The sequence below is a fragment of the Phyllosticta citriasiana genome (genome assembly GCF_038021145.1).
Source record: "Phyllosticta citriasiana strain CBS 120426 chromosome Unknown IWZ02scaffold_7, whole genome shotgun sequence".
NCBI lineage: Eukaryota > Fungi > Ascomycota > Dothideomycetes > Botryosphaeriales > Phyllostictaceae > Phyllosticta > Phyllosticta citriasiana.
The window spans coordinates 960,687-981,784 of record NW_027117284.1 but is presented as its reverse complement, the minus strand read 5'-3'; the positions used below and the strand labels follow the sequence as shown (position 1 = coordinate 981,784).

The window sequence follows — 21,098 nt, the reverse complement described above, 5'->3', positions numbered from 1 at the left end:
GGATATTCGCGATGGGGACAGCCAAGGGGTGGAAGAGACAGCAGCACGTCAAGCTTCGATTGTGTTTTGGTCGTGGTCCGTGCCTGAGCCGGTGACGCAACTCTTGGCGCGTCTGAATGCCTTACATCTAAGGCCACAGTTACTTGCGCTAGGCTCCATCACAAGGAAGCAAGCCCCTCACCCTTATTGGCTGGATACAGTGCTTCGTGAACAACATGGCATGTCTTTTTTGGACCTCTATACCGATAAAATACATTCAATTGCTCCCCCAAAGAAAAAATGACGATACCAGAGTGGCGATTCTTAGCTGTTACAACTCATGCCGACTTTTAATATCCATAACGACCATTCCAATGCGTGGTGGCAGCATACATTAGCCCGCTCGCGACAAAGACCAATGCTAGAGAAAAGAGACTGCCGCCGCTCAATATCTACGCGAAGAGAGGGCAAATGATATGAACCGAGTGACAAGGGAATCATACACAAGTCTGGCTTTTCTAGCCAAGTGCAATCATGCGCTCTTCCGCTACAACGCTCAGTTGCCGCCGGCACGGCCGGGTCTCCTGGGCTTTTGCTGCTGCTTCTTCTTGCTGCTCGTCTTTTGGCTGTCACCCTCAATGTACTTGACAAGCTCCTCGACACTCTTCTTGTGCAGCTCGGCATCGGGAGTAGCAGAGTTCGATGCGGTGCGACCAGTCGCCTCCGACACCGTCTGCCCAACGCGAGGCTGAGGGCGCAGATTCTGGCGAGGCGTCAGGGGAATTCGGCGAAGACGGCCAGATTGGACGTCCCTAATCTGCTTGGCGTGCAGGACCGCACTCTGCGTGAGTTGCTCGAGCCACGACTCGGCCTCCTTGGTGTTGCGATCCTCAGGTCCGAGAACCTGGTTGAAGATGTTGTACGACTCGCGCATCCGGTTGACGGCCGCGTGCATGTCCTTGTCGAGGGCAAGAGCCTGGGAAAGCTGGAAGAGAAGCGTTGCAGTGTTGACCGATTGCTTGCCAGAGACCTCCTCGCTCACAGCCAGACAGTGTTCAAACCAAAGGCGAGATTCGTGGTACTGCTTCAGAGTTTGCAACATGACAGCAGCGTTGTTGATGGTGGTAATCGAGTCGGGGTGGTTATTGCCATAGATCACCTTCCACAACTCGAGAGCATGGCGGACATAGCCAAGTGCTTCCTTAGTATTGCCGTTGGCATGCTCAAACAGACTCAGATTGAGGTAAGAAAGGACCGTCTCGGAAGAATCAACACCAAGGGTGCGCTCGGCAACAATGACGGCCTTGTGTGCGAGCTCTACCGCAGCATTCTTTTCCTCAAGGCTGTATAGAAGGGTAGAAAGCTGGTGGTAGACACGGGCGACCTCGGGGTGGAGGACGCCGTAAATTTGCTCGTGAAGAGACAAGGATTCGAGCAAAAGCTCCTGGCCAAGCTCCTTTTGGTCCTGCGCAATCGAGATGCGGCCAGCCTCGAGAGCCTCATCGGCAAGAGTGCTCTGAATTGGAAGTCAGCATGAATTCCTCCACTTCTTTACTCATTTGGCGACAACATACCTTGGGCGATGCTTCCTTGACAATGGGAACGACATTTTGGACGTCGTCAGGACGGAAAGTGACGACCTGAGCGGGCGTGGCAGGGGTTACGGCAGGAGAGGGAGACTTCTCGCCGCCCTTCTTCTTCTTGTTCTTGCTCGAGTGGCCGTTGGTAGCCGGCTTGGCCTCAGGGATGGCAATCTTGGTTCCGTTGGCGGCCTGCTCCTTGGTGAAAGCGTAGTCCTTGGCCTCGAGCTGAATGCCAAGCTTGAGAGAGACTTCACGCAGAATCTGGAACTGCTTGTCGGCCTCAATCCAGTTGTTGCCAATTTCGAAGCGGAACCTGGTAAAGACCTCGTCGACAACAGCTTGCTTGAGCGACTCGGGAGTCACTTGCTCGAAGCTAAAGTCGGCGTCGGCATACAGAGCCCTCAAGTCGGCGTCAATCTCAGCAGTAGGGTTGGCGTTAAGCTCGCCACCAAGGAGGCAGTTGAGGAGGTGAGCGACAGCAGCACCAATGAATGGCGAAGGCAGGTAGCGGATCTTCTCATTCGCAACATGCTTGAAGCCACGGGCAATCATTTCTTGGATTGCCAGGCGCCTGAGAGCCTTGAGTCGCGGCTCATCCTTGTCTGACATCGAGGCAACCTTTCCAAGGTATCTGATGTTGATACCGCGCTTGTGCAACAGGCTGGTCAAAGACTGACCGTCCATTGGGAAGCCGACATCGCCCTCCTGCAGGTCGTGGACCAAACGGGGAATGACTTCGTCAGCCAGGTGCTGGCATGCAGCGCGAACGTCCGACTCATCCCGAGCGTACTCCTCCTTCTCCTCATCCGTCTGGGGTACTTGGCCAGTGAAAACGTCAGGGTTCAAGGCAAAGTTGAAACCAGAGATGTCAACGCGGTCCTGTTCAGGCTCCTTCTTCTCAGTCTGATCAACCTGGGATTCTTCGCCCTCCTTGGGCTTCTCTTCGGACTTTTCTTCAGCCTTGGCAGCTTCCTTGGCCTTAGCACGCTTCTCCAACTCGATCCTAATGTACTCCCTGAGCTTGACGCGGCCATAAGACTCGACAAGTTCCGGACGAAGGACTGCCATGCGGTGAGGGTAGTTCTTGCCCTTCTCCTTTTCGCCCTCTGTGGGCTCCTGCCAGTATTGCTCAAGCCATGCGATGTCGAGAGGAGAGATCCTGTACAGATCCAGGGCATACTTCCGCCCGTCGGTGCCTAGTAGGCCCTTGGTCTCAACACTGCCTTCGAGCTCGTGGCGCTTGTTCTCCTTGTCCCAGACGGCATGCTTCTTCACACGCAGCGCCTTGGACATTTCTGCGAACAGAGGAGCAAAGGCCTCGTTCTCAGCAACAACGTCCTTGCCCTCAACTCCACCATAGTCGATCTGGTGCTCGCCGGGCTCCCTCTGCTTGAAGATACCCGGAACGATGCTCTGACCAACAATACGCTTGCCGAGGTAGTCAATCACAACCGTTCCAGGAGTAAACAGGCCGTTGATGTCGAGCTGGTTCACTGCCTTGACACCCTCGACGTCCTTGCCCGTGGCTACGCGAGCAGCCTCGTTGCCTCCATCGGTCGCAAAGGTACCGACACCATCGGCGCCAAAGGAGAAGAAGATGTTGTTCCAGACGAAAATCTGTGCATCCTTGCTCTCCGTAGGGTTCAAGGGAGCCACCTCGCCACGCGCAACCAAGACAGCACCACGTACAGCGGCTTCGTTGTAGTCAGCAAACAGCTTCGAGGTCAGACGTTCGCGGAAAACGCGGTCCTGGACCGTCTCCCGCGGCAGCTCTCTGGTTGACTGGAATTCTTCGTTCCAATCACGGAGGCTGTCCGTGTTTTCAAGTCCAGAAACGAGGTAGTTCTCTTGCGTGCGAGCAATGTCGGCCTGGTGGGTGTTGGCAGCACTCGAAGGCGGCGGGACGAGCCATGGGCTTGCTGGGATCGCGTTCGAAAGTTGGAACATGGCCAGGGGGTCCTTGGCATTGTTGTGTTCGAGCAGCGCCTGGAACGACTCCTTGAAAGAGGGAGAGAGCTTGGAGAGGAGGGTGAGCAAAGAGTGGGCACTGACGGCCTTGGGCGCAGTCCTTGGGAAGGGATCAAACTTGTTGTTGGTCGACTTGTTCACGTAGAAGCCAGACACATGCGAAGTGACCTGGTATTGCTCGCCCTCGTTTGTGGTGACCTGGAGATACAGCAAGTGACCCTTTTGGCGGAGGTGGTAGGGCGGCGGGTTCCAGGGGGAGAGCGAGATGGCCTTGACGGTCTTTGGCGCCGATTCCTGGACCTGGGGAAGCAAGGTCTGGATCGACGCAGAGGACTCGAAGCTGTACTCGTCCAAGGGCGTGTTTTCAGTTTTCGCCTCGCCCTTGGCAGGCGCGCTCTTGCCGTCGGACGGGTACTTTTGCGCCACGTCGTGAAGCAGGGACACGCCAGCTGTCACGCCGTAGGCAGTGTCGGTCCTGTTCCCTGCGGCTCCGATGAGTTCCCGCACCCGTAAAAAGTGCATCCTGGCCTCCTTCTCTGTGTAGGGGTCCTCGACAAGAGTGAGCTCGGATTCGTGGCCAATGCTGGGAACCTCGGAAAGCTCGACGAAGTCGTTGATGCGCTCGCCATTGTGTTCGAGGTGGAAGCACGAGTATTGGAAAGTTTGCGGGGTGTCGATGATGGATTGACGCAGCTCCTGGACTTGCTCTTGTGACGAGGCCTTTTGCAGTCAGCTTCGGTAGTAGCAGGCGGCGTTTGCGCTAGATACTCACAATGACTTGTGTCTTGAAAGGCTCATGAGGAAGCTTCACGTTGAGCGTGAAGACGGCTGATTTCAATGGTTAGCCACTGCTTGAAAGCTGGAAAAGCTGTGGTCGAGCAGCAGTTTGGACATACTCTCGACCGGCTGGTCGTTGCCGTCGGCTTGCGCCTGCTCTCCATTTTGTTCTGCAACGGCGTCTCCGTTTACTGGCTTTTCGGCGACGTTTGGGTCGGAGTTGGCTAGGGCAGTCAGCATGCGGGCAAAGAGAAGACGTGTTGTGCATGGTAGAATTGAGCACGCGACGAGGTGGTTGTGCTGGGGAAAATACATACCTGGAGTCGTGGCGTCATTGGTTTGGGCCATTTTGAAAAGGGGGCAGAGACCAATGCAGACGAAGCCGAAGGATTAAAGAGAGACAATGGGCCTGGCAAGGATTCACGGGGACATCTAACATGTACAAGCGGGATTGAGGCGAGAGAAGAAGCTGCGGGCGACGAGTTCAAAAAGTTCGAAAGAGAGAGTCGTAGCCGAACGGCCCCGAGACAACCCTGGTCGCGACGGGAGCGTAGATGGGATTTTCCCCGGCCGCCCGGGCCCATCCCGACCGTCATCGTCGACTCGATTGAACCATCGCCCGGCCTCTGGTCTTTATGCGCACGCCATGTCCCAAACACCAAGGGCCTGGGCTGCTTGGTCGACACGCGACACTATGCGCAACTCTGAGTCTTTTCGCCGTCTCTGGGGCAGCTCGCTCGCGTTAATCCCCGCGGAGCGAGCTTCAAGCACCGGCTGCATAGGTATGTAGGTACGGCAAGGCATGTAGGTAGCCAGTGACCAATTGCGCAGGGAGCTTCATGTTGCAATGTCCTGCAGATGCGTCTACTTATACATGCAGTATCTACCTACTCATCTCCGCTGGACGGCCTTCGCGTTGGTCCGGGAGCAAAATCAGTTCAGGTCCATTCAAGGGAACCGAAAGCTCCAGTCCCCAGCCAGCCACACACGACTGACGACCGACGCTTTGCTTCACGTCAAACGTCAACCTTGCTGCAACTCCACACCATCAATTTCTTCCTCTTGACCATCACCCCTTCCCTTCAGTCCTTGCCTTGACCTTCTCTCCCTGCCCTGGATCCGAGTTTCCTTCCTTGCTACCGTACACTCCTCGTTCGTTTTTGCTGCATCGGTTTCTTCTCGGGTTATTCATTGATTTCTTTCCCGTGTTTCAAACAAGCCACCCATGCTAAACGCCGCGCTGCGCTCTCTGTCGTCAACAAGCCCCCGGGCCATTCGCTTCGCTGATGCACCCGTAACCCGGGGCCATGCCCACCGTCTTCGCACGCCGTTGACCCGTGCCGCTCCACCGCTCTCGGCTTGCGGCAAGCGCTCCATTCAGGGGGGCTCTCCTGCGCCTCAGCCAGGCCAGCCAGATCCAACAGAGGCCGCTCCAGAGGAACATGGCAAGCCACGCAAGAATGGAGAAGAGCCGGGCAACGATTGGAAGGGGACAGCTTTCAAAATGTTTGAGGCGGCCGCCACTACTTTTGCATCCGTTGCCATTCTGGGGTATGTGGCATGCATGCTCTTATCTCTTTCTCTTCGTCATGATCGCTGCGCTTTTCTACACATTCTCTTCTCTCGCTTCGCCTTTGACTATTGCCCTTGTTTTAGCACGGCATCGGCTGCAAAACTATGTGTTTAAAATCTGCTTAACTAATGGCTCTTCAGGCTCGTTGGGTACAGCTACACGCGCTATTACAAGTATATGATCCTTGAGAAAATGGAAAATGCCTTCAACCCTGGAGATCCAGTCCTGGACCTTGCAAGAGGAAAGCCGCCTCGGCCGAAAGAAGCCAAAAATGGCCATTGGATTGTGCGCGAAGAGCAGGAAAAGTTCGACGCTATCCTGCGCGGCGAGGACGTAGGGCGTTATCATCTTCTGATTGGCGAAAAGGGCACCGGCAAAACCTCGATGCTCATCGAAGCCATGTCTAAGATCAATGGCGAAGGTGTCGCCATGATGGAAGCTCATGCGGACCCCGAAATCTTCCGCATCCGTCTGGGAAAGGCATTGGACTTTGAATATCACGAAGACAATATCGGATCGCTCTTTTCGATTCGTGGGCCTCGCGACGCGTCTGCACTGCTCGACATTGAGAGAGCTTTCAACAAACTGGAAAAGGTGGCTCTTCGGCGCAGGGAAAAGGTTGGCCGACCCCTGCTCCTTGTCATCAACAGCGTCCATCTGCTGCGAGACGACGAAGACGGCAAAGACCTCCTAGAACTGTTGCAACAGAGAGCCGAGCAATGGGCTGCTTCCAACCTCGCGACCATCATACTCAACAGTGATGACTACTGGGTGTATGAGCGCTTGAAGCGCTACGCGACTCGAATGGAGGTGACACCAGTGCGGGACCTCGACAAGAGCCAGGCCATGAGAGCGCTGGCGCATTATCGCTGGCGATATCACGGAGAAAGCCCCCCAGAGTCCATGCTTGATGAGATTTACTCGAAGATTGGTGGGCGGCTGTCGTTCCTGAGCCGAGTAGCCAAGGCCAGAGACATGATGGGAATCTGCGACCAAATCTGCGAGGCCGAGAAGACGTGGTTCCTCAACAAATGCGGAATCCTTGGCGAGCCCATGGACGACGACGTCATGGATCAGCAAAAGTACGCTTCCGCTGCCATGGTATTGGCCAAGGCGCTCTGTGACATGGAGAACGACATGGAGAAAACATACGACCCTGAAAACGGTCACATTCTTCCCGAGGTCCCTCTTCACAAGGCGCGAGAAATTATGACTCGCGCCGACTTCATACAGAGTTATGACCACATCAACATCTTCACCATTGACTCCAAGGCCATGGTACGAGCCGATTCCGTTCCGATGATGAATGCATTCCGCCAAGTGTGCAAACAAGAAGGATTTGACAAGTTCTTGGAAGAGACTCTGGATCGGATCGCTGCAATTGAGAGCTTGGGCCGGACAAGGGAGCTTACCATCAAAGATCTCTGGGAGGGCGGCAAGTACAAGGTTACGACAAGGTCTGCAAAAGGCTATGTGGACAAGGAGACAACTTTCGAGACTGTGCCAGCCAAGGAAGAGGATGATAAGGAGGATTAAACGTAGCTTGTCTGGAGTCGCCGGTTTCTGAGATTCAGCATGATAGGTGTTGTTCTTTTCGACCATCAAAACAACCTCCTAGGCCTGGAGCTACGGGAGAGTTTTACTAGATAGTAGTCAAAGCATTGCATTATTGAATTACCATCCTACACCGGGACCTCTCCTATTCAGAAAGTAACTGAGTAACTGAGGGCAACAGCAGTTGTGATTCCATCTTCGGCTGTGGCGCACTTGTGGCGCAACTATCCTGTTGAGGCTGAGTGACCGGAATATTGCCGATATCTCCGCCTTTCGGCTAATCTCAACGCACGGACCCATTATGTTTGTCAACACCATCGTCCTGGTTGTCTCGAACTCCATGTGCCTTTTGATCCTCGATTCTCACACACCACCTCTTATTGGTCATCCAATTTCTTTGGTAGCATGGTGAGCTCAACTCCAACATCATCCCTCCCAGCCCCTGATCGCTTGCGACTGACATCGGTCTAGATATCAGCTCAAACATGAATTCCAAACGCGCCGATCGCGCGTCGTTGTCTTGGGGTCACCACGACAGGCCTTGGACTGCCAAGCGATGCATGCGCATGCTGAGGCCAATTTCTAACGAGATCACGTTTTTGAAGATTATGAAGTACGGCAGTACTGGAGTTCCAGTCGCGCGACCCAGAACCGCCCGCAAGCGATCCGCCGACGACAGCGATGAGGATACAGCGAAGCCTAGCAGAAAGAAGCACGCCGACCCAGACTGGGTGCCCGAACATGATGATAAGAGGCCCGTCAAGCGCCAGTACACTGGACGGCCTCCGCGGCTATCAGACCATGGCAGATCCTTGAGGCCTGGAGAGTTGACAGCCACTCCCTTGATTGCCAGGCATTCCAGTGGTGGAGCAGAAGCGCCCTACGACTCCCCAGAGACACACCAGGACAATCCTTTGAGCCGTGTACCAAGCCTCGCGCCGCCTCTCAGGTACCTTCGACACCTTGACGCCAAAGCTACGAGCGATACCCCAACGGACGTGTTGACACACATAAACCGCTTGTTTGATGGCTTCAAACAGTTGCTTCAGGATAGTTGCTTCGAGCCGAAAGGCCCACCGAATCCGAACGGTGCGCGCTGCGCTTGGGACGAAGAGGACGACGACCACCCTAAAGGACCGCGATCGTTGATGGCCATGTGTTTGCGCCAGGTCCCCATCTACATGGACGGAAGGCAGGCGTGGGAAGATGCGAACGACAACAAGGTTGATGCCAGCCAACAAGTATACGAGGAGCTCGAAGAGATGGGAACGAATGGAGGCTGGAAAAAACTCCGTCAGGTTGTTCGCGCACATGCTACAAGCATCATGGTACAAGCCATTGAGGCAGAGCTTCTTGACGAAAACCAATTCCATTGCCTCATCCGCCTGTGCGACGCAAACGACGCGGACGAAAGTTGTCGGGAATTCTTGTCGGCGTTTGCATTCACGTGCGGTCGCTTGCCACCACCGCCCGGCTCCCAAGCCCAACTCTTTCACTACGGATCCGCAACCTACCCGGGAGTATCTGCTCTTTACTCGTGGGCGGAACGGAAGCGCGACTGGGCATTCTTCTATCGCGAGATCCGAAACATGATTACTTCAAGGCTCTTGCCCTTTGAATGGCTAGCAACCAAATCCTGCAAGCCAGTCTGGACCAGAATCCTTCACGCCATCTCATGCTCTTCCAATGGAGCTCATGCCGAGGCCATGAAACTTCTACGTACTGTCCTGCTGGCCAGCTGCGGAATCGATCCAGCCCATGGAGAAAGCCCCTCATTGTTCCCCGACAAGAACTATTACAGCGTAGTACACTTTATGAAGAAGGCATTCAATACGACGATCAGCAGCCTTTGCACAATTTTGTCATCCATCGTCCTCGTATCCAATCAGGAGTATGGCTCGCAGCCCGAAGATGCTCGTGCTATCCATGGCGCACTCGAGTATATAGCTGCTGAGTTGGTTGGCAAAGTCTTCGAAGACGGCTTTCTCGAAACTTTTTCGAAGGGCAGTGCAGCGCCTGAGAGAATCGCCACTATCATCGCAACCCTTTTGGTCATTGGGGTGTGTGGCAAGCAAGTTGAGCCGCCTTTAGTCAGACTCGAGCATTCCACAATTGTTACAGCCCTGCACACCATCAACAGATCTGCTCCAAAAGCTCTGGAAAACCTTCCTGAGCTCATTTGCTCCACTGTCAAATCATGCGGAAAGGTCAACAAAGAGGACGGCTTTACGCAACTCCAAGCAATTGTGGTTTTCCTGCTTGGCACTGGCGGACACAAAACCTCTTGGTTCATGGAAAGACTGGCCTTGGATTCGGTTGACGAGTTTGCCCACAATCACGAGTCTGGCAAGCAAGAGCGGAAATTATCAAGAGACCGTGAGGCTTATTTTGCGTTTCTAAGGGAAGTAGAGGCAGTCGTAGACAGCCGCCAACCTGGAATGTCTGCTGCGCCAACCCCCTTTCGGAGAGCTCTTCGCGATGCAAACTCTTCCACCAACATGTCGCTTCAATGTTCAGACCGCTCTGGCTATAGATGGGAAGCTGGTCTCTCGGAATGGGTTGCTACTACCCCCAAAGTCCGTCGTCCGCAAGTCGGCCAGGCAGCCTGTATCAAGCCATCGCAACGGGTTGCGACGCGCCTAGCTTGGGACCAAATCAAGTCGAATCCTACGTTGAGCAGTCCTATCTTGCACCATACTACAGCGTCGCCGGACCCCGACGACGACCTTGATGCTGACCTTTCGAGCCCGTTGAATCCGCGACACGAAAGTCTTGAGACGCAGGACGAATCATCCACGGCCAGCTCAACTAGAAGCATGCAGGCCCTGGCAGAATCGTCTACTGGATCCAGTCGCAACTGTTTGAGCCCCATAGTCCTGATTCCTGCGTGGAAGCCTCCGAGGGCGAGTCAGCACACCTCTCCGCCCAAATTCAAGACAACTCTCTCAGGAATGCAACTCCGTCAACGCCGATGCCGCGAGGAGCCAAAGCTCAATCACAATCAGGGGCTTCGAAGGTCAGCTAGAACTCCTAGGAGGATTATGCAAACAGACACGATGTCAACGTCCTCTGGTTCGATCGACAGCGGTATCGGAACCGAATTCTGGTCAGACGACGACAGTCAAACATGGAACAGCAACGCCGGAATCATTAGAAGGAGCTCCGGTTTCTCCTCTTCTTCAAAATCACCATCGATCCAGTCAACAGAGGACCGTGATGCAGATGACGACTGTGATTCGCCAATGACAGAAGAGGACAACACCGGTGACGACTCCATGTTGGACGACATGGACGAGCTCTCTGCTACGCAAGCAGCGCGCGCGCGGAAACCATCTCCTTCAGTTGTTATGCCTGCTCCTCGTTCGCGCAAATCGACTCGCTCGCCTTGCCATCCATCCTCTTTTCGTCAGGCAGACAAGAAGACCACTCGGCTCAATTCTGGAGAGACGCATATGAAATCGACACGTTCAAGTTTCCGTACCAAACCAAAAGCAAAGAATACGCAGAATGACGACTTGGGAAGCGAAGACGAATTGAGCTTTTTGTGATTGGAACAAAAAGTGTCGGGGATTTGGACACGAAGATTTTGCCGACGTCGTTTCGGCAAGCATAGCATTGGCGCACCACATTGTTTTCATACCATTGTTTTGATACCCTGGGACTTGCATGGCATATTGCAAAGTTGGAGTGGGGAGTTGGTCTTTTGGGTTTTCCTTTTTGTTTTGGGTCTTTTGTCTCTTCTTCTGGGCGAATACCAAGGGACAAAGACTATGGCCCATCAATTGAAGGGCTCACGGATTGGGTCTCCAAGCAAGACCGGATGGGATCACTTTGACATCAACCAGCAGGAGAAGAAGAAGAAGGAAAAGGAAAAGGGAAAACAAAACAAAAAAAAAAAAAAAAAAAAAAAAAAAACACACATAGAGCGTATGTAGTTTTCAAAATTTTTGTAAACATGACGTGCACTGGGCATTGTGCAAAGTGGAACTAGATACAGAAGCTGTCGTCACGGCAAGACAGATGCCATGGTTTGATCCATTGGAGACATGGGCAGAGATTGAAACTCAACAGCAAAAGACGACCACCAATGGAGGCTAATGTCGGCAAAAAATAGTTGACGATGCCTTGTAATTTCTCAGGCCGATTGATGGCTCTTACCAAATACGAATCGCTCGTTGGACAGAAATACGGGAAAGGAGAAGGAGGACACTAGAGCGCCATGGACAGCGTCGTCTCCCACAGGCAGTCTCTCTCCATCATGGCTTGAAGGTGGACCAAACAGAGGCGCCAGTCGGAGGTGCAGTTGTGCGGGGTGAAACAACAGTTGTTGGTTCGGCAAGGGGGCCCCACCACCTCAGCCTCAGCCCAGCTCGCCCGCTCCAAACACGTCCCAAGTGGCGGCCAACATCTTCTGATTGTCAGTGCGCCGGCTCGACCTCAACCAACGTCCATCCTACCGTTTTCAGCATTGCCAGCTCGAGTCGCGTGTGCCCACCACCCGTTATTGGCTCCGGGGACGAAAAAGAGAATGTCATTTGATCTGCTGGCCGAATTTGCAAACCCTTCCTCAACTGCCGCGCCGTCGCGAGCCTCCAAACCACCGGCTCCGGCTCCGGCTGGATCGGGCCCCGCCTCTCAGCCAGGCAGAAAACAATTCTCCTTCTTCGACGACCTGACTGACCTCAACCCGACCGCAAACTCGACTGCGACCCCAGGATCATCCAACAACTTTGGCGCCGTTGGGGGCTTGGCCTCACTCGCTCCAGCGGGTCCAGCTGGTCCCGTGCCAGCGGCTGCAACAGCATCCGCACAGCCACCACAAAATCCACCACCACCAACAACAGCTCAGGTGAACAACAGCAACGACGAAGATGATGACTGGGGCGATTTTGCCGATGCCGCCGCACCGCAACCTCCCGCAGGCCTGGCCTTTTCGAATCCGAACCAACAAAATCAGACCGTAGCGGATCCATGGGATAGCCTTCGCACTGCAACTAGTAGCCTTGCTGAGGCAACAGGAGTACCGAAATCAACGGCAACGCCGCCAGCTCAATTGAATAGCAATTTACCACCGGCAGACGACGACCCGTTTGGTCTTGGCCTTTTGCCCAATCCGAGCACCCAAGTCAAGAAACCGAGCGCGCAGAGCATACCTGCTCCCCAGGCTCCTGAGAAGAAGCCAACTCCGCCACGTGACCCCAATGTGTTGTTCGATGCCGAAAATCTGTCGGACGAGGATGACTTTGGCGATTTCGAAGGTACGGCTGAGGACGGGCCGGCGCCATCCCAGCAATTGGAAGCCGCAAAGCCCGCTCAGCCAGCTCCGACGACGGCTCTCAACATCGAGAGTCTGATCAACGATCTGGAGTTGTCTGGTGGACTCAGTGCAAAAGCTCCCTCATCGAAGCGGCAAGACTGGAAATCCAGCACGTCGGCAAAGCTTGCCGCCAGAGCACAGGCGCGCCCAGAGTCGACGCCAATTAGTTCGACAGGAACGAGTCCTGGGCCTCAAACGGTGCGAAAGCTACAACCAACTGCACAACCCATACCTCTACATGACGAAGACGAATGGGCCGATTTCACAGAGACAGTTGCTCCTAAACCAGCGTCCACGCAATCTTCTCTACCCGCTGGCATCAACATCCCCTCTACACCCAATAGCCCTCCGGACCCTCTGCCCAACGCGCTCCCTCCTACCAACATACCACCTCCTTTCCTTTTGCTATGTCTGTTTCCTCCAATCTTCGCGTCGGCCCAAACCACCGTCTTCAAACCTCTTGGCGCGCAGCCACCACCTGTGCGGTCCCAGATCCTGTCTCACGAGCGCACCATGAGGTTTCTCCGCTCCTATCTTTCAATTGGCATCGTGGCAGCGCGCGTCATCGCAGGGCGCAAGCTTCGATGGAAGCGCGACGGGTACCTAGCACAGGGCATGAGTATTGGGCCGGCGGGACGGGCCGGGGGCGGAGGCATGAAGGTGGTCAAGCTAGACCGCAGCGAGGAGCGGCGTGAGGACTCGCAAGCAGAGGAGGTGGTGAGGGCATGGCGGGAGCAAGTTGGGCGGTTGCGTTCGCTGGTGGTGCAGGTCAACTCGAAACCCGGCGCGCGGCTAGGCAACGTGCCCGAGGTCGCGGAGACCATGGCAGTGCGGACGGCGAAGGAGGCCGAGGGTGGAGTGCCCGGGACTAGGCCATGCGCGTTGTGCGGGTTGAAGCGCAACGAACGCATCGCCAAGGTGGATATCGAGGTGGAGGACAGCTTTGGCGAGTGGTGGGTGGAGGGGGTTAGCATGCACCGGGCGTGTAGGAATTTTTGGGAAGGGAACAAGGATAGGCTAAAGGGGATGTAGAGTAGACGAAGGATGAGATGGACTTTTGGACCAATGGCGACTATGGGAAAGAATTGGCGACTGGTGAACGAGCCAAAGTGCATGAGTTGTTTTTGCCATGGGTATCGGGGAAGCATTCGGCGACTCGTGGTGGATGCGCAAGAGCGACGGGAGTTGTTGTTAGCGTGCAGGGAGTTGCGGACTATCTAGAAATCGGATCGGATAAGCGGGAAGCGTGGCGCGCGTAGTTGAGGGTAGCGGTGGTGAAGTCATGGTTTAGGTTGTTGTGATGGTTGATGAGTCGGCGGGCCGCCGACATGTGATGGCTTGGAGGCGCCAGTCAGGCGGCGCGCCCCGACCAAGCCGCCAGGTAGGTGGGTAGGTAGGTAGGTAGGTAGGTAGGTAGGTACCAGGTACCTTTGGATGTGATGAAGACAGAGAGGGACTGGAGGATACAGTAAAGGGGAGAAAACGACTTGATGCCTACCTACTCACTGGACTGGACTGGACTGGACTGGACTGCGCTGAAGTGCAGGTCAACATGTACATACACATGTATGTAGACTGACTGCCCCAGGGACCGCCCATGCTCGTCGCCACGGCCCATGGCCAGCTGCACCATCACGCGCTTCCGGACAGACAGGCAACCGAAGCATCAGTACAAGGCCAAGTGAGATCAATCACACCTCATCCCCATCGTCTTTCACCCGTTCCTCCTCGTCGCTCCTCTGTTCCCTCGTCACCCATCCTACCCTGTTCGCGAGTCTTTGTCTCTCCGTCTGCTCTGCGCTGCGCCTGTGCGGCGACCCGTCTGCCCGCTGCCCTGGGCTGTCTTGTGCCCGACCTCATCAATCGTCGTCGCCCGCCGCGCCCATCTCAGACACTTTTTTTTTTGTAATTGGCAGCTTTCACTCAATCGCAATTCCATTCAATCCCATCGCCCGTCCGCCGTCTGGCCTTAGCTCCGCGAGCTCGCGTGAAAAACTTCGTCTCGCCCTCAGCTCGTCTTTCCGTCGCAACGCACCCTACTGCGTTAACCCCGGCGTCGCTGGCCAACGTCAGCCCTGTTCTGGTAATGAGCACGCCAAATGACAATGGTGAGTTTTACCCATTGCTGTTTCGGGGTTCCGTCGGCGTGCCGTGGCGTCCCAACCACCCCCCCAGCATAGCACCTAAGCCCGTCAGTTGCGCCCAGAAGCAGCCTGCCGTTGAGCCCTACTACCACCGTAGCTACGTGACCGTCATCCTTAGCGACGATGGTGCTGTGCCTGTATATACCTCCGTCATCCATTTCCGTTTCGCCGCCGTCCCCGATCCCCGACCCACCACCAGACGGAACCTCCGCAGCTCAGACCAAGACACAGCTCTGATGTGTATATTCCTACTAGGCTCGCAACCCAAAAACACCACCTCCTCCTCCACCTCCACCTCCGCCGCCACGACCTCTGCCGCTCCGGACCCCTCCCCGCTCCAAAAGACCAGGAGCACCACCAGCCTGGTCGACAACTCCAGTCCCTCGACCGATCACTCGTCGGCCACGACGCCCCGCTCGCGCATGTCGTTTGATGCCGGTTCTGCGTGCGAAATTGATACCCTGACGAGGTCAGACGGCCCATTGTGCCCTAGCACGACCTTTCTTTCGCGGCGTTGACATGGTTGTTTTAGATCACCCATCATTCCAGAGCACGAACATGGCCTAGGAGCCTCGGGCCTACGCCGCATACGGCAACAGCCCATCACCAGGTCGTCCAGTACCGCCAACTCGCGCTCTGCCTCCATCGCCGTATCCCTTCCGCCCACGCGCCGGCCCACCGGTACGCTACCCCCGGCCGCCAGCTCCTCGCCGCTCCAGCTCTCCGAAGACCTATCCCGCTTCCCTGCCGAATCATTACACTCGTTTTCCTTTGCCCACCAGGCCGACGACTTTATTCACAACCGCCAAAATGTTCTCAAGAGGAGCATAGATTTCATGCGGGACAGGCTAGGCTGGGCCGCCACGAACCACGGCATTGCGAATGCGCAAGCACGCCTCAGCGGCGATCAAGAAGTCCAGGGCATGATGGACCTGCTGTCCCGCGCGAACCTGATAGGGGACGAAGCGCTGCATGCCCGCGGCCTGGGCGGAGGAGGACCCATGACGGGACCTGCAGACTCGACGGGCGAAAACATTTTCGAAAAGAGCTTCATGCCGCGCTCAGAGAGCCCCGAACCCTTGGACCAGTCGACCCCGATCCAGCGCCCCCAAGACTCGCTCTCCCTCGATACCAAGCATGTCCCTCCGCCCGAAAACGACCCCGAAATTCCCCGAATAGAATTGCGCGATTCCTCGCCTCCGGCACCATCTAGACTTGCATTAAAGAGGACCTTTACAGATACGGCGCCCTTGAGCATCCAAAGCAGGTTGCAAGATGCCCTCGCCCGACCCTACATTGCGGTCGAAACCACGCACATCGGCAGCACCGCCAGCAGCTCACATATCTCCCCCCTCACCACACCGACTCCGTCCCAAACTCTCCCCCCTGTGCCCGGCGCTCACACGGCTGCTTCTGCACCACATGGACACGGCAGCCGATGGGCACCCGCAGCACAAGCCATCTTTACCACCGAAGCACAGGCACCATGGACCATTACCGCGGCAAACGACCTGGCTTGTCTTGTTTTTGGCGTCACACGATCAGAAGTACGGAAGATGGGCATTCTAGAAGTTGTACAAAAAGAACGGCGGAAATGGCTAGAAGAGAAGCTGCAGGATCCCGACATTGGGTCGAGAAGAAAGCAAGAGCCTCTGGACCACAAGACCAATCAGGCTGGTATGAGCTCGATGCACATGGGCAACGGCGTGACGGCCAAGCTGCTGAGCAAGCCGCCCTCGCGAGTGGCTGGTAACCGGCGATCCAAGACGGATGACGGCAGCGGCTCTTCGTACGCCGCGAGGAAAAACGTCAAGGGGGGTCTCAACCACCAAGCCAACAAGTCGAGGGGAGTCCTTCTTTGCGGCGACGTTGTGCCGATCCAAAAGCGCAATGGTGCGACTGGGGCTGCGAGCTTGTGGGTCAAGGAGAAACGGGGCGGCCTCATCTGGGTGCTGGAAGAGATAGCTGAGGACTCGGTGTACGTCACCGTGGACGAGGTTGGGTGCGTGGTCAAGGGGCAGGGGGCGGTCGAGGCCATCTGGGGAACCGAACGGGTACGCCGGGGTATGGACTTTGCCAGGCTGATCCCTGATATTCCACGCATCCCCGGTACCAACACGGGCGCCTTGGACTTCAACGCCATTGCCCAGCTCAAGACTTTTACCGCTCGCACGCAAAACAACATCAACATTCCCATAACGGTGCATCAGCTGTCAGGCGAGGCGACGTTCCGCGTTTCAAGCTTTCCGCACATAGCAGGCATCGTGGTCCTCTCGGCAAAAAAACTTCAAGTCACGAGTGCCAACACCGTCTTCTCCTCGGCGCTGTTTGGACAGGCGAAGCCGGAAGGTCTGCATGTCACTGAGCTGCTTCCCAGCTTTGACAAGATTCTCCATGTCATGACCGACGAGGATCAGATCAGTCTGGTCGATGGCATAGTCATTCCGGAGCACAGCTTCCGCAGAGCTCGCGCGCTGCTGGCGATGCGGGAAGGCAGAGAAGACGCCGCCGCCGTCTTTTTGAAGCCGAGCGGTCTTCCTGCGAAGCATCGTGATGGGGCGGAGATAATGGTAGATGTGCAAATGCGAGTGGTTTGGAGCGATAGGTCGCCCAAGTTCAACGATGATGTCATCGTCGAGGACGAGGAGCGTGAGGAAAACGGCGAGCGAAAGTTTTCGGAAGTTGTGTACGCGCTCTGGATAACGTACTCGAGGCAACTGCACGCCGCGACTCACGGCGTAGGCCCCGTTACGCCGTTGGTCTCGCGGCCAGGTACACCTCCGCATCAACCATCACCAGGTCAATCCGCAACCCAACTTCATCCCGAAGAAGCAGACTCGTCAACACCTCGAAGAATCTCTCCACCGGGCACGTCTCTCCTAACTCGACAAATACAAGAACAATCCTCTGCCAGATCCGCCATGGCGAATGCAGTCAACTCACCACCAACTCCCGGGACTCCCGCAACTCCCACCACCACCGACTCCAAAGACTCCAACCTCTCCGCCAAGAAGAAGACCATTGACGACTTCGTTGTGCTCGAAGACATGGGTCAAGGTGCCTATGGCCAGGTCAAGCTCTGTCGATACAAGAAGAATAGTTCCAAGAAGATGGTCATCAAGTATGTGACCAAGCGACGCATTCTGGTCGACACGTGGACGAGAGACCGACGGCTGGGTACGGTGCCGCTCGAGATCCACGTCCTTGATTACCTGCGGCGAGATGGCTTCAAGCACCCCAACATTGTCGAAATGGCAGATTTCTTCGAAGACGACGTTAACTACTACATCGAAATGGTGCCGCACGGACTGCCAGGCATGGACCTCTTCGACTACATTGAGCTGCGCGTCAACATGGATGAGCATGAGTGCCGCAAAATCTTCGTTCAAGTTGCCGAGGCTCTGCACCACTTGCATACCAAGGCCAAGGTCGTCCATCGTGACATCAAGGACGAGAACGTCATTCTGGACGGAGAGGGCAACATCAAGCTGATCGACTTTGGAAGCGCGGCGTACATCAAGAATGGACCATTCGACGTCTTTGTTGGCACCATCGGTAAGTCGACCCCAAAGATCTCTGAGATTCAGACCACTAACACAGCTCTCGACAGACTACGCCGCCCCCGAAGTCCTCGCCGGCAAGTCCTACCGCGGCAAAGAGCAAGACGTGTGGGCTCTCGGCATCCTGCTCTACACCATCGTCTACAAGGAGAACCCGTTCTACAGCATCGACGAAATCATGGACCACGACTTGCGCGTGCCGTACATCATGAGCGAGGAGAGCATCGACCTGATCCGCCTCATGCTCAACCGCGACGTCGACCAGCGCATCACCATCGGACAGGTCCTCGAGCACCCGTGGTGCAAGGGCGAGGTCGGCGCGCCTGGCGGCGGCGTCGTTGGCGTCGAGGCCTGAGGTTGTTGGCCTACTACCACTCTGGGTCGTTAGCGCAGGCAGCCGAGTGGAGCCTCTGGAGAAGTAGCGTCTAGACGGAGTGGGGGCATGTGGGTTGTGGAGTCTTGCCTGTGGAGGTGGGAGCGTTTCTGCTCGCTTGCTTTATGCCGACCTGCCAGGCCAGGCCAGCGACGGCGTCAGTGGCCACGGGCATGTTCCCGTGTTGGTGGCGACGTGGATCTTTTTTCTCATTGGTTTTCTTTGGAGGGAATTGGGCGCTTGGTTGATGCTTGCGCTCTTGTTGATGCTGCTGCTGCTGCTGCTGCTGCTGCTGCTGCTGCTGCACATGGCACACATCTCACTTTTCCCCTTTTTTTCTATACCGTCTCTTTGGACTGCTGTTGTTGTTGTCACTTGGGCCTCTTCCTTTTTTATCCTCTCGTGTTGAAGACCGGGTTGTTTATCGTTGTTGTTCTACTCAAAGCAGACCACCAACCAACCAACCAATTATGGATTTCTTTGGGTGCGGTGCAATGGAGCCGCCCCACCCACCCCACCATCCATCCATCCATCCATCCACCCATGTCTACTTTGCCTGGTTCTGCTCCCTTTGCTTCTAGCTTGTCGTCGGCTCTTTGAAGATCATTCTTACCACCACTACCGATTTCCAGGCTGCCCACCTCCACCCTACCTTACCGCACCCCACTTCCTCACTCACTATTTCTGCGGATCTGGAGGGAAGGAGTGGTAGGGCATCCAAAGCACTTTCGATCGATTCGGCCCCTTTTTATACTATACCACTGTTGCTACTGCCGCTGCTATTGCCACGGCTACTGCTAGAACACTACCGCTCTCTGCTATTATCCGCTATATCGACCTGCTGCATAGGTCTCTACGTTCGCTCGCTCCCTCGCTCGCTCGGTTCCGTTTCAGCAGTGTATCTGTCAATCTACTTTCCCCTTGTAACCTACCATGTCGGTCGTTTCGCCGGCGGTCATCATCATGTCGAACATACTTCCGGATGGACGGGGGAAGGCAAAAGAATAAAGAGATTCGCTCTGGTCCGGTTGGCGGGGATGGAAGTATAGAATGCATGGATGTATGGATGGATAAATACATGAATGGGTGCGCGGTGGTGCTAGGAGGCTTCAACCAACCGACGCCTAAAGCGGGTTAATATCGTTGGCGGTACTGTTTTTGGATTGTCTTGTCTTGTTCACCTCGTCAGTTCATTTTCTTTTGTTCATCTTTTCGTTTCACGTCGCGGTCTGATCATTCTTGGCTTTTCTCCTTGCTCGTCGACGCTGCCTACTACTTATCTACCAGCCGTTTTCTCGAATTTCTTCTCATTCTTGTTGTTTGGCGAGACAGTTTGCGTCTTGGGTGTGATAATAGAGTGGGATTAAACTCACTTGATTTGAAGATTGTCGTCTGGTAGGTGCGCATGGATGGATATATCCAGAATCAGGGATGTAGAAGAAATTGGACTTGAGTGTGAATGGAAGGGTGTTTTCGGTCTTGTCTTGTCGATGCGTGCAAACATGCGGCTGGGCTGTGACTGGAGATAGAGAAAAATGGCTTGAGAGATGCGGATGAATTCGAGGCTGGAATGCCGTTTCCTCATAAGAACGTCATTGGCGTTGTTTGGGGCTGGTCGTGTCCGGTGTTATTGCATAGCACACAGCCATCATCCCCCCGTTTCTGTCATCGCACCCATTCGCGCCAAACAACACTCTCTCCACCACTCCCTCCTCGTACCCCAACACAACCACCCGCATAATATCTCGCTCACTACCCTCAATCTCCAAAACAAAACAAAAGGACACCATGAAATCTAAATCTCGCCATCCCACCCGTCTCCAACTCTCGCTTACCATCAAACCCCTGTTCCCTCGCGCCTCGCACCCAGAAAATCCGCCGAAATACCCCTTTACCTTACCTTCCCTTCCCTACCCTTCCCTACCCACATAAATGATGGCAAAAAACGTGGGACAGCCGGGATTCGCTGCTGGTCACCCGCGCAACTACTACCAATCGGCCGCAACGTGGCTTATCTATGGAAGAGCTGGACGGGGTTCCGAGTTCTCCACGTGCTGTGGTCGTACGTGAGGGAGAATGTTCAAAATTTAGAACATAGAGCAGGGGTGTGTGGATTGGGGGGGAAGAGGGGATGAGTCGACGATTTGGTGAGGGCGATGCTTTGGGAGGTTCTAGATGCTGTGCTGGTGGTGATGTTGTTTAGTGAGGTATAGTTTTGAAAGTATTTGTCATTGTTGGGGTATAGTGGCGAGAAAGTGGAGCAGCGCTGA

At 55.2% G+C, this 21,098-nt stretch overlaps 5 protein-coding genes across 5 annotated transcripts; 4 read left to right on the top strand and 1 right to left on the bottom strand.

Annotated features, from left to right (window-relative positions):
* Nucleotides 1-177: 177 nt before the first annotated feature.
* On the bottom strand, nt 178-4,783 carry IWZ02DRAFT_402691 (clustered mitochondria-domain-containing protein). Its single transcript, XM_066765638.1, has 5 exons — nt 4,625-4,783; nt 4,427-4,531; nt 4,303-4,358; nt 1,554-4,250; nt 178-1,495 (listed from the first exon to the last, which is right to left on the bottom strand). Exons 1-5 carry the CDS (start codon nt 4,653-4,655, stop codon nt 536-538), a joined length of 3,849 nt encoding a protein of 1,282 aa, XP_066622353.1. The 5' UTR covers nt 4,656-4,783; the 3' UTR covers nt 178-535.
* Nucleotides 4,784-5,811: 1,028 nt separating this feature from the next.
* Nucleotides 5,812-7,416, top strand: IWZ02DRAFT_378715 (uncharacterized protein; the record flags this gene model as incomplete). The annotated part of the gene is made up of 2 exons (XM_066765005.1): nt 5,812-5,858; nt 6,021-7,416. The coding sequence occupies 2 exons, from the start codon at nt 5,812-5,814 to the stop codon at nt 7,414-7,416; spliced, it is 1,443 nt and encodes a 480-aa protein (XP_066622352.1).
* A 372-nt stretch (nt 7,417-7,788) lies between these two features.
* IWZ02DRAFT_275770 (uncharacterized protein) lies at nt 7,789-11,378 on the top strand. The gene is made up of 2 exons (XM_066763560.1): nt 7,789-7,842; nt 7,906-11,378. The coding sequence occupies exon 2, from the start codon at nt 7,920-7,922 to the stop codon at nt 10,980-10,982; it is 3,063 nt and encodes a 1,020-aa protein (XP_066622351.1). The 5' UTR covers nt 7,789-7,842; nt 7,906-7,919; the 3' UTR covers nt 10,983-11,378.
* A 430-nt stretch (nt 11,379-11,808) lies between these two features.
* IWZ02DRAFT_275729 (uncharacterized protein) lies at nt 11,809-14,066 on the top strand. Its single transcript, XM_066763559.1, has one exon. It carries the CDS (start codon nt 11,963-11,965, stop codon nt 13,781-13,783), a length of 1,821 nt encoding a protein of 606 aa, XP_066622350.1. The 5' UTR covers nt 11,809-11,962; the 3' UTR covers nt 13,784-14,066.
* A 1,065-nt stretch (nt 14,067-15,131) lies between these two features.
* Nucleotides 15,132-18,810, top strand: IWZ02DRAFT_378361 (uncharacterized protein; the record flags this gene model as incomplete). The annotated part of the gene is made up of 4 exons (XM_066764987.1): nt 15,132-15,364; nt 15,428-17,734; nt 17,810-18,450; nt 18,506-18,810. The coding sequence occupies 4 exons, from the start codon at nt 15,132-15,134 to the stop codon at nt 18,808-18,810; spliced, it is 3,486 nt and encodes a 1,161-aa protein (XP_066622349.1).
* Nucleotides 18,811-21,098: the final 2,288 nt, after the last annotated feature.

Excerpts from the sequence above, each read along its gene's own strand:
- IWZ02DRAFT_402691 (XM_066765638.1), bottom strand. The coding sequence starts at position 4,655 with ATGGCCCAAACCAATGACGCCACGACTCCAG. Across the intron at positions 4,251-4,302 it reads CTTTCAAGACACAAGTCATT|GCCTCGTCACAAGAGCAAGT; the intron begins GTGAGTATCTAG and ends TGACTGCAAAAG. Across the intron at positions 1,496-1,553 it reads TCAAGGAAGCATCGCCCAAG|AGCACTCTTGCCGATGAGGC; the intron begins GTATGTTGTCGC and ends CTTCCAATTCAG.
- IWZ02DRAFT_275729 (XM_066763559.1), top strand. The coding sequence starts at position 11,963 with ATGTCATTTGATCTGCTGGCCGAATTTGCAAACCCTTCCTCAACTGCC.
- IWZ02DRAFT_275770 (XM_066763560.1), top strand. The coding sequence starts at position 7,920 with ATGAATTCCAAACGCGCCGATCGCGCGTCGTTGTCTTGGGGTCACCAC.